General features: G+C 42.3%; 1 protein-coding gene across 2 annotated transcripts; it reads right to left on the reverse strand.

Annotated features, from left to right (window-relative positions):
- Positions 1–3,569: 3,569 nt before the first annotated feature.
- Positions 3,570–8,770, reverse strand: LOC140337967 (acyl-coenzyme A diphosphatase NUDT19-like). 2 transcript variants are annotated; one of them, XM_072421869.1, is made up of 4 exons: positions 8,634–8,770; positions 5,233–6,075; positions 4,525–4,732; positions 3,570–3,849 (listed from the first exon to the last, which is right to left on the reverse strand). In XM_072421869.1, exons 2-4 carry the CDS (start codon positions 5,959–5,961, stop codon positions 3,623–3,625), a joined length of 1,164 nt encoding a protein of 387 aa, XP_072277970.1. In that variant the 5' UTR covers positions 5,962–6,075; positions 8,634–8,770; the 3' UTR covers positions 3,570–3,622. The 2 variants fall into 2 exon arrangements, with proteins under 2 accessions (XP_072277970.1, XP_072277971.1); XM_072421870.1 differs by having other exon boundaries at positions 5,233–6,072; positions 8,634–8,750.
- Positions 8,771–12,877: the final 4,107 nt, after the last annotated feature.

A 12,877-nucleotide genomic window follows, 5' to 3' on the forward strand; every position in this document is an offset into this window, starting at 1 on the left:
AACACTGGTGCTTGGAAGGGAGAATGCACAGGAAAAATACTCTACAAATGTTTATGGGGCATTTGGTTTCAGCACATCTTGCCAGTATCCCACATCTTTTCATTATGCCTTTCCTAAGTCATTTCCAATGCTGCAAAACTGGAAACCACAGTATGTGCAACTAAAATGACTTGCCGTTGTTTCTTTACAATAAATAATTTGCATAAAAATGTCTCCATCTGTAAAAGTTGGAACACATTATTCACATATAGCCATTGCTTTACCACCCATATTCTGCAGCTAATGTGCTAACATGTCCAATATTTAGAATAAATAATAAATAGTGTCAATATTCTGGTCACTCTGTGCATTCGGTGGGTGGTCCTGATGAAACACTCTTGAGTATCAGTCAGAGAAACAACGTAGAGTAGACTATGGCTCTCTGGAATATCAGCGATGGATCAGATTGTTTCCATTATGAAATACTCATAATACTTACCAGTACACTCATGACAGTGTGTGACCCCTTCCATTCACTGACCTAACATGGAAAACAGTTAAGGGTGAAAATATAAAATGCACTCTCCATCCCACTGATATAAAATTCACCCAAATGCACACATACAGTAAGTGCCAATACCCCTATCCTACAGCATACCGTGTAATTACAGTAGCATGCATTGTGCTTTAATAAGTTGCTCTCATCTTTGTTGTCACATGATAATGCATTTTTGGCATGATGTATCGATAGTATTATGAGTATCATGATTTTTATTTTCATGACTTTTATAAAAACTATGAGTATTATACTGGGTACACTCCACTCATATTTTTAAATACTCATTTGGATATTAGCCACCCCTGTGAGACTGCATAAAAAATAAAGAAGAGAGTTTTTTTGTGGCTAAGTATAAATAGGTGTATTTCAACAAACGTAACATTGTATTGATGTTATATGTTACTTTGTTGAAATACCTCCCTTCTCCTTCATTATTTTGTATGATTTTCTATCAATTTTTATTCAAGTATTTATCTTTTCATCATGTAACCATTTTTTTTCCAGCTGTCATTTCCACGTCAGGGTTACAGATAGAAATGGAAAACGTGCGGGGTGTTCTTGGGACGTGATGATCGAAACTCTCAGCTTTATCCTGAACAAAGATATTAGAATTGCAGGATAAAATACTACGACAGATCCGGTCATTAATGCATCAGGATAACTAAGCCATTAATTCGTTACACAAAGTAACCACCAACACAAATGCAATTTTAGTTTTTTGCTGCACTCAGACAGGAATGTAACAGAGATTTACACTTCAGAAAGCTCAGCTTGATCTCCAAATCCATTACATTTCTCAACCGAATAAAAAGATTGCTTTCAGTACAACACACATGTAAAATATGCCAAAACCTTGCTTAAAACCTCAAAATATGGAACCTGTATATTATAAAACTGGGAGGTGATAAGTCCCTTAATTTGATTTTTTTTAATGTTTATATATGTATTTTTACTTGTTTATGATAAATGTATTTCTTTATTTCCTAAAATTTATTACTTTACTAACAAAAAAAGGCTAAAAAACTGTGCATACTGTAGACACATCAACAGTCTTCCCTGCACAGCTTCCAGAAAAATCTAGTACAAAATTATACTCAATGGGCATATTTGATCAAAGCGATCCTAGGCTGGAGAGGATACACTTTCATCAGTGAAGCTGAGTGATCCAGCTAACCTGGAATGGATTTCTTAAAAGTCATTTACTATTTGTTGGCAAATAATTTCACTCCTGGGCCATATGCATTGCAGGTTTGCTGGATCACCCAGGTTCACTGATGAAAGTGTATCCTCTCCAGCCTTGGCAAGCTTTTATAAATCAGACCCATTTTGCTTACATTCTGGGCAGTAACAAGAAACTCTCAAAGCAGTGTGCTTCCAGGTCTTTTGAAGACTTGTCTACCTACTTGGCCATTCTGAACACTATTTTGTGATCCTGAGCATCTGTTGGTAACTTCAGTGGATTCAGTGGATCTGACATTCACTGAAACAGTCCCTGGTGGGGAGTCAACTATTGCCATTGAAACACATTGATCACCAAGAAATGTGTCAGATTCACTCATATATACATAGATCAAGTGTTGCGGGGTAACCACTTTGCACTGAATTCCAAGCCTTGGTACAAATCTGGGGTACCAGCGAGATGATTAAATCCAATGTGATGTTTGCAGAGTCACTGATGCTCATAAAGTGGCTCGGTATTTCCTTGGATGTTGCTAATGGCAATGAAAAGGTCGCCCACTTGCTGTTCAGACCCCTCTTTTTTAAAACTTGTTAGAGCTGTCCACTGTTTTTCTACCCAAATCAAATGTTTAAGAAATGTGTTTAATGACTATTATTATTAATATTAGTATTATTAATAAACAGGATTTGTATAGCACCAACATATTACACAGCGCTGTACATTACATAGGGGTTTCAAATGACTGACTGATAAAAACAGAGACACTGGAGGGAGGAGAGTACCTGCCCCAAAGAGCTTACAATCTAAGAGGTGGGGGAAGTATCATACAATAGGAGGGGATGATATGGAATGGTGGGAAGTAGTGAAGATGTGGTGAAGATGTGTCTTATATATTGTTTTCTTTAGGAGGAGGACTAATGTGACATTTTAACATTCTGTACATTGTATTATATTCATGTTTCGTGTCCTATTGAAGACTATTTTCTTTTGCTCACAAGACACAAGTACCCACTTTTGAGAAATGTAACTTCATTGCAGTGGATGTTATAGAATTTAAATGAAGTTTTACTTTAAGCAAGCCAACTATTCATATGCCCAGCTTCAGGAATATGCATTGCAGAGAGCAGACCATTCACAAGGGTCTGGTTATAGGTTTGTTGATGTCTTCAAAGGTTAGATAAGGTTGCACAATACCAATTTATTCTTTTTTGGAGGTGTTTTAAAACCTGGCCTATCTCCTGCAGATCCTGTAAGCCTTTCTTCATGCCAGAAGATTATTTGAAAGCCAGGTGAACCCCAGCCACAGGTGTGGAGGAATGCACTGCAATGGGTTAATGGTGATGTGGTCACAGAAGGATCTGCTACTATGTTATGTCCTTCTACGACTTATGGCTGGTCTGCCAGCATGCATGGAGTGATATCTCTGTCCTAGGAAATGATGACCAATGCTCTTTTGTGCAGCCACCTCTTCCTCAGCCTGGTCCATCTGGCCCTGTTTTTTGGCATAGGTTCAGCAGCTCGCACTGTGGAGTTTCCAAAAGAAGGAGAAGATGGGGTGGAGGGCGCTTTCAAAGTCTGGAGTTCTGGCTTATCTAAAGTTCTGGCTTAAGTTCCAGACTCATAATGCACCAAAAGGCGGTGCACAGGGGCGGTGCACATGATGTTTTTTGGTTGCACCACCCTTGTGAACAAGGCCAACAAGTCAGATGGCAACCAGAACCATAATTTAAAACCATATCGATGGGAAATTGTCCCGTGACCACCATACTCTACAGTTCAGCCTTGGTACAAAAAAATGGCTGTCCTGGGCCATCAACTGCACCTAAATTGTATGAATACCCACACAAGAAATTCTATCAGCCCATTTTATTATGAAATATTACAGATGACATCAGATCTTTTATTTAAATTTTGCTCTTGGCCACCACATTATGAGTGGGATCGGTGGAGAGCGGATTGATGTGTTTGTATTTTGGGTGCAGGTTTATAAAAACAGTTGCAATGCCGTTGATGTGTAGAAATCTATGAAGTCGGCCACCTTCTCGGACGAGAGTCTCAATGGTTCTATTTGTGGAATACATTTTTTGTGACTGTCCTGTGACATCTGGATCCTCTGGGTATAGTTCATCCCCTGCCCAACAGAAACAATATATTCATATTAAATCTGCACATTAGGTATATATACAAGAATCAAACAAAAATAGATCTCCATTTATTAGTGAAATATTTTTTTGTGAGTACCTTAATATGACTTGAGCCCCTTGCAATGTGCTCCATGTCAGCAGCCATTAGTGATGTTTTTTAGGCTTCACTGCACTCATGCAATCATGGGAGATCACAAGTGCTGGACGCAAACAGTCCCTGTATAGGTCTAACCAAGCTTTGCCAATCCTCCATTCTCATGTGAAAAGCCAAATGTGAAGGTCAGAATTTTTCCCTAGAGCAATCCCTGGTGGCTTCCTATTTCTAAGTCCAATTTTGGAGGCACAAGCTTTCCATATACTGACTAAAGGCTGCCTGCTTACATACAGCACAGCATTGCAATGATTGTTTATACCAGTGAAAGCACGCAAGACAGAGGAAGGAGCAGAGTCCTCCAGCAATGCAGACTATTTCAGTAGAATATTCTAGGACAGTTAGAAAAGTGCAGAGTCCTCTAGCAAAGTATTACAGAAAAGATAAAGAAGCAACAGCAACTTTTTAAAAAATTTCTTCTGCTGTACAGGCGGTGGGTTGTATATTCTGACTATTCAAGAAGAAACAGTCCCATCAAGTGTGAAGTAAAATAGAAGCTGGAAAATTATACCTGGCAGTGTATGAACCACACCATCCTCTGCATGCACCATAACCGGCATCCACCTTTCACAGCCTTCCAAGGCCCGATTGCAGCTGAAACTATGGAGCTTGTGAATGCTGGTGAAGTTACCTAATCGACTTAATTCATAAAGCTGCGGAGGAGGAATCCATGTTGTATGAGTCATGTACTCCTCTATGGCTTCCTGAGGAGTCCACCACTAAAAAAAAAAACAGGTTCAGTTCATTACCTGAGTCAAGTCAATACATCATTTTATAAATCAAACTTTGGTTGGCTAAACACATTGCGATGATTTGTAGGAACTCTTATCTATGATGCCAGTTTTCAGCTCAGTTTTGCACAGTTGCACCGACTTTTCTTCAGTACGGAAGTTACTTATTCTGATTTTACTGTACAGAGTTTCTTACAGTATACATTAGAAGCTGCAGCATCATTTAATGCTTTTCTCCCCTGCCTGATTGTTCCCGAACAACCCTTTCCATTTATTATCATGTAGGGTGGTCTGCATGCAGCCTGGCATCTATACACACCTGGAAATACCAAGGTCTCTTGGGTCTCCAGCAAGAAAGAATCACCAGCAGCACAAAGGTTTGCTGTGCACCCAGCTTGTTTCTTTACCATGGCAAATTACAGTTTCACTTTATATTACTAATTCAGCACTAATCTACTTAAATTGATAACACTCTGGAACTCACTCACATTAAAGGAAACCATTTCATTTTGATCATCTATAGTAACTGGTTTCATCGGCAAACAGGCAATGTAGAAGGCAGTGTCGAATCGCCTGGCCCGAGGGTTCATGGTAAGTACAGGTGTCAGCCAATTGCCCCATTCGTACAGAGCCCAGATATTCGGAACACATCGCAGTTCCTTGCACATCTCAATAAACTTCAGGGGATTGTTGTGCACCTCCTTCCTCCACTTAGCCATTTCGTCACCATCTTGTTCATAAGCATTTATTATGTTCTGGTTGGTGTCAGCTTCGGCACTGTCCGGAACCACCAGCAATATTCCGGATTCCTCAAAGGTCTCCCTGATGGCACAAATCCTGAAGGCGACATTTCCAGGGATCAATGAGCCAAATTTCCTCCTGTCTGTGACAAACATGGGAGACCTGGTGCTGGAGGGCTGTCTGACCACACCTAGGCCGAAGTTTGGCTTGTTGGCGTGTCTCTCGAAGACTTTGATCCAATCATTGGAAAAATCAGAAGCATCAACCGCACCCCCAGGGAACACAAAAGCATTGGGCATGAAACCGCTCTTCTGGCTGCGTTTCATTAACAACACCTCATAATCAAACGTACTCTTCCTGCGTTCATGATTCAAGGACATCTGAGAGTCCATTTTGGGAATAATGTTTCCATGTTGCACCCCAGCAGCCAAAATCAGGGTGGCAGCTTCCCTCCAGTGTTGTAACGTGTTGTCCATTTTAAAAGCTTGTTTTATTCTTTAATAAAAAATATGAATGGATCCAAAGTCAAACCAAAAGATTCAGCAGAGAACTGGGGCACCGTCACTATGTTGATTGTTCAGTGGTTCCTGCTTTGATATAAAAATGCAAATATTGTTTTAGTTTAAAGCTTTTGTACATTTTGTAGTTTGAAGGATAGATGTGTATCAATTATTCACAAAAAGAGGCTTCATAATTTAACAACAAATGGAAGCTAACATAAAATGCAAAAGAAATGTTTCCTTGCATGCTAAGTGATGGTCAATATAACACAATCACCATGCTTTCATTTGCTTTTCTCTCCAGAAGGGCAGTTCCACTGGGCATCATCTGGGTCACCATCTATGTCCTGCATAGGGATGAGTAAGAATGCCTCTGGCATTCTCACGAAATTTTCCTCGAAGTTCTGATGGGTACGCATAATTTCGGCGAAACTTTGCGAAAACCATTGGAAATCATTATAGGAGGATTATAGCGGCTGCATTTATAAATACAGCCGTGGGAATCCCCCTGTCAGTGAGCGATCCTCGAGCACTACAGGTCAGAATGAGGGCAAGCCCTCTAATGCCCGGGGATCTCTCACTGAGAGGAGGATTCTCACTGTTCCATTCATAAATGCAGCCGCGATACTCCTCCTCCCAAAGTGAGTCATGCAGCTTGCGTTTATGAATTAACGTGGCCGTGGGAAAAATCAGAGGATTTTTCCCACGCTGCATTCATTTATGAGCAGCCAGCCATAAGACTGACACTGTGTTCCTGGATAGGGAAACTCTATTCAGGAACACATAGTACAGTGCTGCAACAGCAATCAGGGGAGCGGAGCTGTTCTGCTCCCCTGATTGCTGTTGCAGTCCTGTATTATGTGTTCCTGGATAGAGTTTCTTTATCCAGGAACACAGGACTCCTGTGTTCTTGGATAGAGAAACTCTATCCAAGCACACATACAACTAGTAAAGGGCAGCAAGAGCTCCCCCCGATTAGTCTTGCAGGTCCCAAAAATTTGGTCTCGCCGGCCGAATTTACGAAGGCCGTTCTAGCCTACATGTTTGGTAAGTGAGAACGTCCCAATTCACCGCGAGACTAAATTTAATAAATTTGCTCGCTCATCCCTAGTCCTGCACAGAAATGCCAAGTTAGAAATGAGACAATTATGTAAATCTTGTTGCCTATGTGACAATCTAAGCCAGTGATTCTCAACCAAGGTTGCTAGGGGGTTCCTTGAGCACTGAGCAGTTTGTGGCTCTCAGGTGAGTTTACCTGTAACCAAGGATATTTTTGGCTATCTGTAAGGGTGACACTCTTCCCAATGGCCAGCAATGTAAGAGGAATTCTTCCCACTGACCACCACATTAATATACTGTGATCTGTGTATATAGTAGTTATAGAAGGGGTTTCTTGAAGACCTGAAAGTTATTTCAAGGGTTACACCCTTGTGTAAGTAAGATTAAAAAAATAAAGGGAAGAAAGAAGGTTTTGTAGGCTAAAAATATTGCATATATTGTTTTTTAATAGTGAGTTATATACAAAAAAGTAATTATTTATCTAAAGCCCATTATTATCATCATGGGATATGGACTGCTGAACTATAAAACAATCATCTAGCTTAAGCTGTATTGAAGAACGTCTTGTAATCCGACACGTTTCGACTTTTGGCTTCCTCAGGGGTATGTATAAGACGTAGTTACTCTAAATCAGGGGTCGTCAAACTTTTATGGCCACTAGGCCATTTCAGGGGTGGGCAGGAGTACATTAGGCCGGACTCTGAGTCTCGCCCTAATGGCTCCGCCCACCACCAGGGAACGCCCCCGAAGTGAAATCCCTCTCCTCTGTATGCATTGGGGAGGAGAGGGATTTTCCTTCAGGGAGCTTTCCCTATTTATGGCGCCAGCGTAATATCAATGCCGGTCGCGGTAAATAGGGGAGCCACAGCAAGGAGGCGGCACCGGAGCTCCGGTAGTTCCTAAAGCCCCCTGGCAGATCCGGCCGGCAACCTGTGGCTCCGGAGCCGCAGGTTGCTGGCTGGCATTAGGCCAGATCGGCCAGGGGGCATTAGGCCGGAACAAACTACCGAACAGAAGGGTCAGAACATATCTGACCTAAAGGCCGGAGTTTGCCGACCCGTGCTCTAAATAGTCATGAAAACTTATAATTGGTTTATGCAGAAAAAGATGTGAACATCATAACAATAATAAAGTACATTCACAAGTACATAGTCCACAGATTATACGCTTAGAAGAATTTAATAAAGATTACAACAAAATAGTATGTAAATAGTATGATAAAGGGTATATATTTTCAAGGTGTGGTTCAATAGCAATAAAATTTGGGAGATATATCGAAAACGTAATTGTATATATAGAAGTTTCATTTTAGAATAACATACTGTATTGCAGTCATGCAAAGGTGCATCTGCTGACCCTTTACCTTTTTTTTTCGAGAAGAAAACCTTTCCACGAATATGCAATCATCTGACGATCTTGCTAATTTGTGTCTGGGGGGGATTGTCTAAGCGTAAATAATTTCTAGACACCAATTTGTAAGTATGAAAGTAATAAAAAATCAAACCCAATATCAGATCACACAACAAAAACAAAAAATGTTAGTATTTTAGTTAGAAGTCCCTGAGAATTCTGTGTAATAGATTCCATACCTGTATGTTGTGCATGAATCTGTGAAATCGGTAAACACACAAGGCCCCGGGTTCACAGTCCAAGAGTCAGCAGTCTCATATTTCTAGGATAATGTATTCAGCTACCATATGAATAGCTGCCAACATATAATATCACGTTTTTATGAACAGACTTTGGTTTTGTAACTTTGCCCCCTTTTTTTTTTTTTGTCCCTTAGTCACTAAGTGCATAATGCAATATTTTCTCATTGTGGCAGTTTGTAACCGGACTCTTTGCATTGTTCATGTAATAGTATTAAAGAAGACCTGTCATCAGATATATCAGCATGCATTTGAAGTTATATGGAAGGGCTCCTCCACACCTGAAGCATCGGGATACATTACAGTCCCCACTTGCTTTATGTCCTATGGTTTCAGTTCACACTCCTATACAATGTAGGACATTTTTGTACAACACAATCTGGTATGCTGAAATGCAAAGTTAAAAGTTGTAAAAATGTTTGCAAAGTATTATAGCATGTGTTAAAACACAAAAGATTGTTTGTGTGTTACCTGCACAATATTGCACTATGTGAGTCCAAGGTAAAACTTGCTGGTATTTATTACCTCCCATGGAGATGTACTGTATATTTCTTTGTGAGTGATATCTATGAAATACTTTTCTTACACCGTTTGCTAAAAGTCAATTGTTGTAGCAATTGTAACACTTACCTCTTCTTCTATAAAGCGCAGGCATCTCTCTCCTACGCATGCGACCAGTTCTGACGCTGGGCGTGCATTCATTCCCAAGATTTATAAGCTTTGTTCAGCTCGCTGGCCAATCAGGAAATAGCCTCTTAATCATCCCGGGCTGTTTAGCTAGCTCAGACACAGCACTTAGCGTTCGTGCATCATGTCTCCATTAGTGCCGACCTCTAGTTCTGTTGAGCTAGTTTCTGTTCACCTATTGCTTAATTCAGTGATTCCTCTGTCCAGCTCCTGTCTTAAACCCTCGTTGTCCATTCAGTTGTTTCCAGCCCATTCCCTGGTGCTGTTCCAGTGTTCCTCTCGGTCTGTGGATATTCCTGTGTCACCTATGCCTCCTGTTGATTCCAGAACCTCCTGTGTTCCCTGGTCCTCAGTGGCCCATGTCACTGGGTCTGTCTCCTGGATCCCTGGTATTTGACCTCTGGCTTGTGACCTAACTTCTCTTGCTTGCTCCCTGCCTCAACCCCGACCTTCCTTGACTATTCTTCTGCCTTGTGATTTGGTACCGTGTTTCATACTGTCCACGCTGGTGTGCCAAAGGACCGCAACCTGGCAGCAACCAGCAGCGCAACATCCTCACCACCCGAGGCTCTGGAGAAGACCTGGCTACTACTTGGACTCTGAGCCTTGGCCCTTCTCAGGGCCACACCACACCCGTGAAAGCCATAGTGCCCCCCCGTGGCCCTGTATTTCCAAGCGTGACAGTTTGCACTAACCATGACTACTCCCTCCCAGACCTCAGGAGATTTCAACAACTTATTCACCCAGAGGCTTGATGCCCAGGAAGCCACCCAAATCCTCCTCCTTGGCCATCCAGATAGACATTCGCTCCCAAGAGCATTTCTTCAGACTCCAGCCTTCCCTGTTCCCCCTGTCTCTGAAGAACCTAGGCAGCTAGGCCGATCAATGCTATTTCCAGATTAGAGGTCCTGGCATCTCTCATCTGCTCTTTGCCTTTATTGGGGACAAAAGGGACAATTAATCAAATCTTGCTCACAGAGGCTGGGAAACTTCAGCGCCTGGCATGCTCTGAGGGAGCATCTCAGCTACCCTGGTCAGGCATTGTGCTTGGCCTATGCAGCCATTATCTAAGCCTTTGTGAATCTCTGCGGTGGATAATACCCCTTTGTCCTGTAAACTGATCCGCTTCCAGACCAGACCTTTACAAAAGACTGTTGGTGTGCTTCACCAAGAGACCATAATTTTTCTTGTTCTTCCTCAAGCCAGCTCTGCAGTCATCCTGGGATTTCCATGCCTTTAACAGCGTATTCCTGTGCTTCATTGGACTACTCCCGGGATATTGACTAGGGGTCTCTCGTGTCACTCCACTTGCCTGGCCTAGCTCACTTCTTCTGTCCATTCCAACTTAGTATATAGATTTCCAGAATGTGTTCTCTAAGCGCAATGCTGAGTAGCTACCTCCCCACAGGCCCTACGACTGTGCAATAGACCTCATTCCGAATTCCACACCTCCCAATGGTGGAGTGTACCCCCCTAGTCTCCTGGAAACCAAGGCTTTGACTGATTATATCGAGAAGAATTTGCAGAGGGGGTTTATACGCAACTCCTCTTCTCCTGCCGGCGCTGGGTTCTTTTTTGTACAGAAGAAAGATGGAACAATTTGGCCCTGTATTGATTGCTGCAGTCTCAATGCCATCACCATCAAAAACCGCTACCGGCTGCCTCTCATCACTCTTTGACAACCTTTGGGGCGCTCAGGTCTTTACTACACTAGGCCTCCAGGGAGCATACAACTTAATTTGGATAAAGGAGGGGGATGAATGGAAGGGGTTTAATACCAGAGATGGGCATTATGAGTATCTTGGCATGCCCTTCGGTCTAGGTAAAGCTTTGGCTGTTTGCCAACACTTTGTAATGACATTTTTTTATAACCTGCTATACTTCTTTGTAGTGGTTTACTTGAATGACATCCTAATTTTTTCCCCTGACTTGCCCACTCATAGACACCATGTCTGTTTAGTCCTACAATGGCTCCGTGACAACGGACTGTATGCAAAAGCAGAGAAGTGCTTGTTCAATCTCCCCCAGGTTTCCTTTCTGGGCTACATTGTTTCCAAAGAGAGTCTCTTCATGAACCCTGAGAAAGTTGCAGCTATTTCCAACTGGCCACTACCTTGCGGCCTTAAGGCTACTCAACGCTTTCTGGGATTTACCAACTATTACCGGCAATTTATTAGGAATTATTCCACGCTGGTTGCTCCCATCACCGCACTGACATGGAAGGATGCAAATCCTAAGGACTAACTTTCTGAGGCTATTCTGGCTTTCCATGCCCTCAAACAGGCTTTTCTTTGCAGTCCAGCACTTGTTAGGCCAGATGTTATCAAACCTTTCACCATCAATGTTGATGCCTCCTCTGTTGGAGTGGGAGCTATCCTCTTCCAGACCCCCACTGGTGCCAGACGCCCATGTGCATTCTTTTCCAAGAAGTCTTCCCCAGCGGAAAATAATTATTCCATTGGAGACACAGAACTGCTAGCTATCAAGCTAGCTCTGGAAGAATGGGGATACATCTTGGTGGGTTCCCCTCACAACCCTTGGTGGGTTCCCCTTTTTACGGATCATAAGAACCTCCAGTTTCTGCAGTATGCTCGCCGTCTCAACCCCTGGCAAGCCTGTTGGCCTTTGTTCTTTTCTCGCTTTATTTTGTGATTACCTTTAAACGGTTACGCTAACTCCTGAGCAGACGCTCGTTCCTTTGATCCACAGGATTCAGAGTCTGCTGAGGAACCAGAGTTTATCATTCTTCCAGTCCGCATCCTGGCCTTGACCTCTATCCAAGAATCTTTTATCCCCCTTGGTGAATCCCTGGTGCCTCCCTCCCTCCCTGTACCAAACTCTTATGTTGGGCACATGACAAGCTTTCTGGTCACCCAGGCCTACTCAAACCCTTTACATTTCTTTCCCATCAGTACCGGTGGCCCTATCTTCACAAGGATGTGACAGACTATGTCAAGGCCTGGTCTGTCTGTGCTCAAAGTCTGCCACCTGTGCCCCTGCAGGCCCACTTGTTCCACTACCTATTCCCACAGAACCTTGGTGTCATCTATCTATGGATTTCATCACTTAGCTTCCTCCTTCTGATGTCTATACAGTTATTTGGGTGGTTGTGGATCGTTTTTCTAAAATGGCCCATTTTGTACCTCTTCCAGCTAATTCCGGGAAGCTACAACATTGACAAGGGGCAACTGGTGCCTGTCTGGTAGACCTGGGCTGGGGTGACAGATACCTCCGAACCTTTGGAGACGGGGAAGAGAGACACCTTTAAAGTTTATTGACAAATTATACTTCCCTGCCTCAGCCCAATTTGATGGACCACAAAAATGATTATGCACAAAACGATTGGTTAAAATGTCAACAGCCCTTTTCACTTCTTTCCTTAAAAATTGCTTCTCAGAATAACAAATTATATAATTTAGGAGCTGGATGAAGGTTTAATGCATAATAACACTTTTTTTAAAATAAAATATATAGTTTTTAAAGTGGTGTGCATATCG

This window comes from Pyxicephalus adspersus, chromosome 9 (assembly GCF_032062135.1).
Source record: "Pyxicephalus adspersus chromosome 9, UCB_Pads_2.0, whole genome shotgun sequence".
NCBI classification, from domain to species: domain Eukaryota; kingdom Metazoa; phylum Chordata; class Amphibia; order Anura; family Pyxicephalidae; genus Pyxicephalus; species Pyxicephalus adspersus.

Excerpts from the sequence above, each read along its gene's own strand:
- LOC140337967 (XM_072421869.1), bottom strand. The coding sequence starts at position 5,961 with ATGGACAACACGTTACAACACTGGAGGGAAGCTGCCACCCTGATTTTG. Across the intron at positions 4,733-5,232 it reads ATGAAATGGTTTCCTTTAAT|TGGTGGACTCCTCAGGAAGC; the intron begins GTGAGTGAGTTC and ends TTTTTTTTTTAG. Across the intron at positions 3,850-4,524 it reads TGTGGTTCATACACTGCCAG|GGGATGAACTATACCCAGAG; the intron begins GTATAATTTTCC and ends TCTGTTGGGCAG.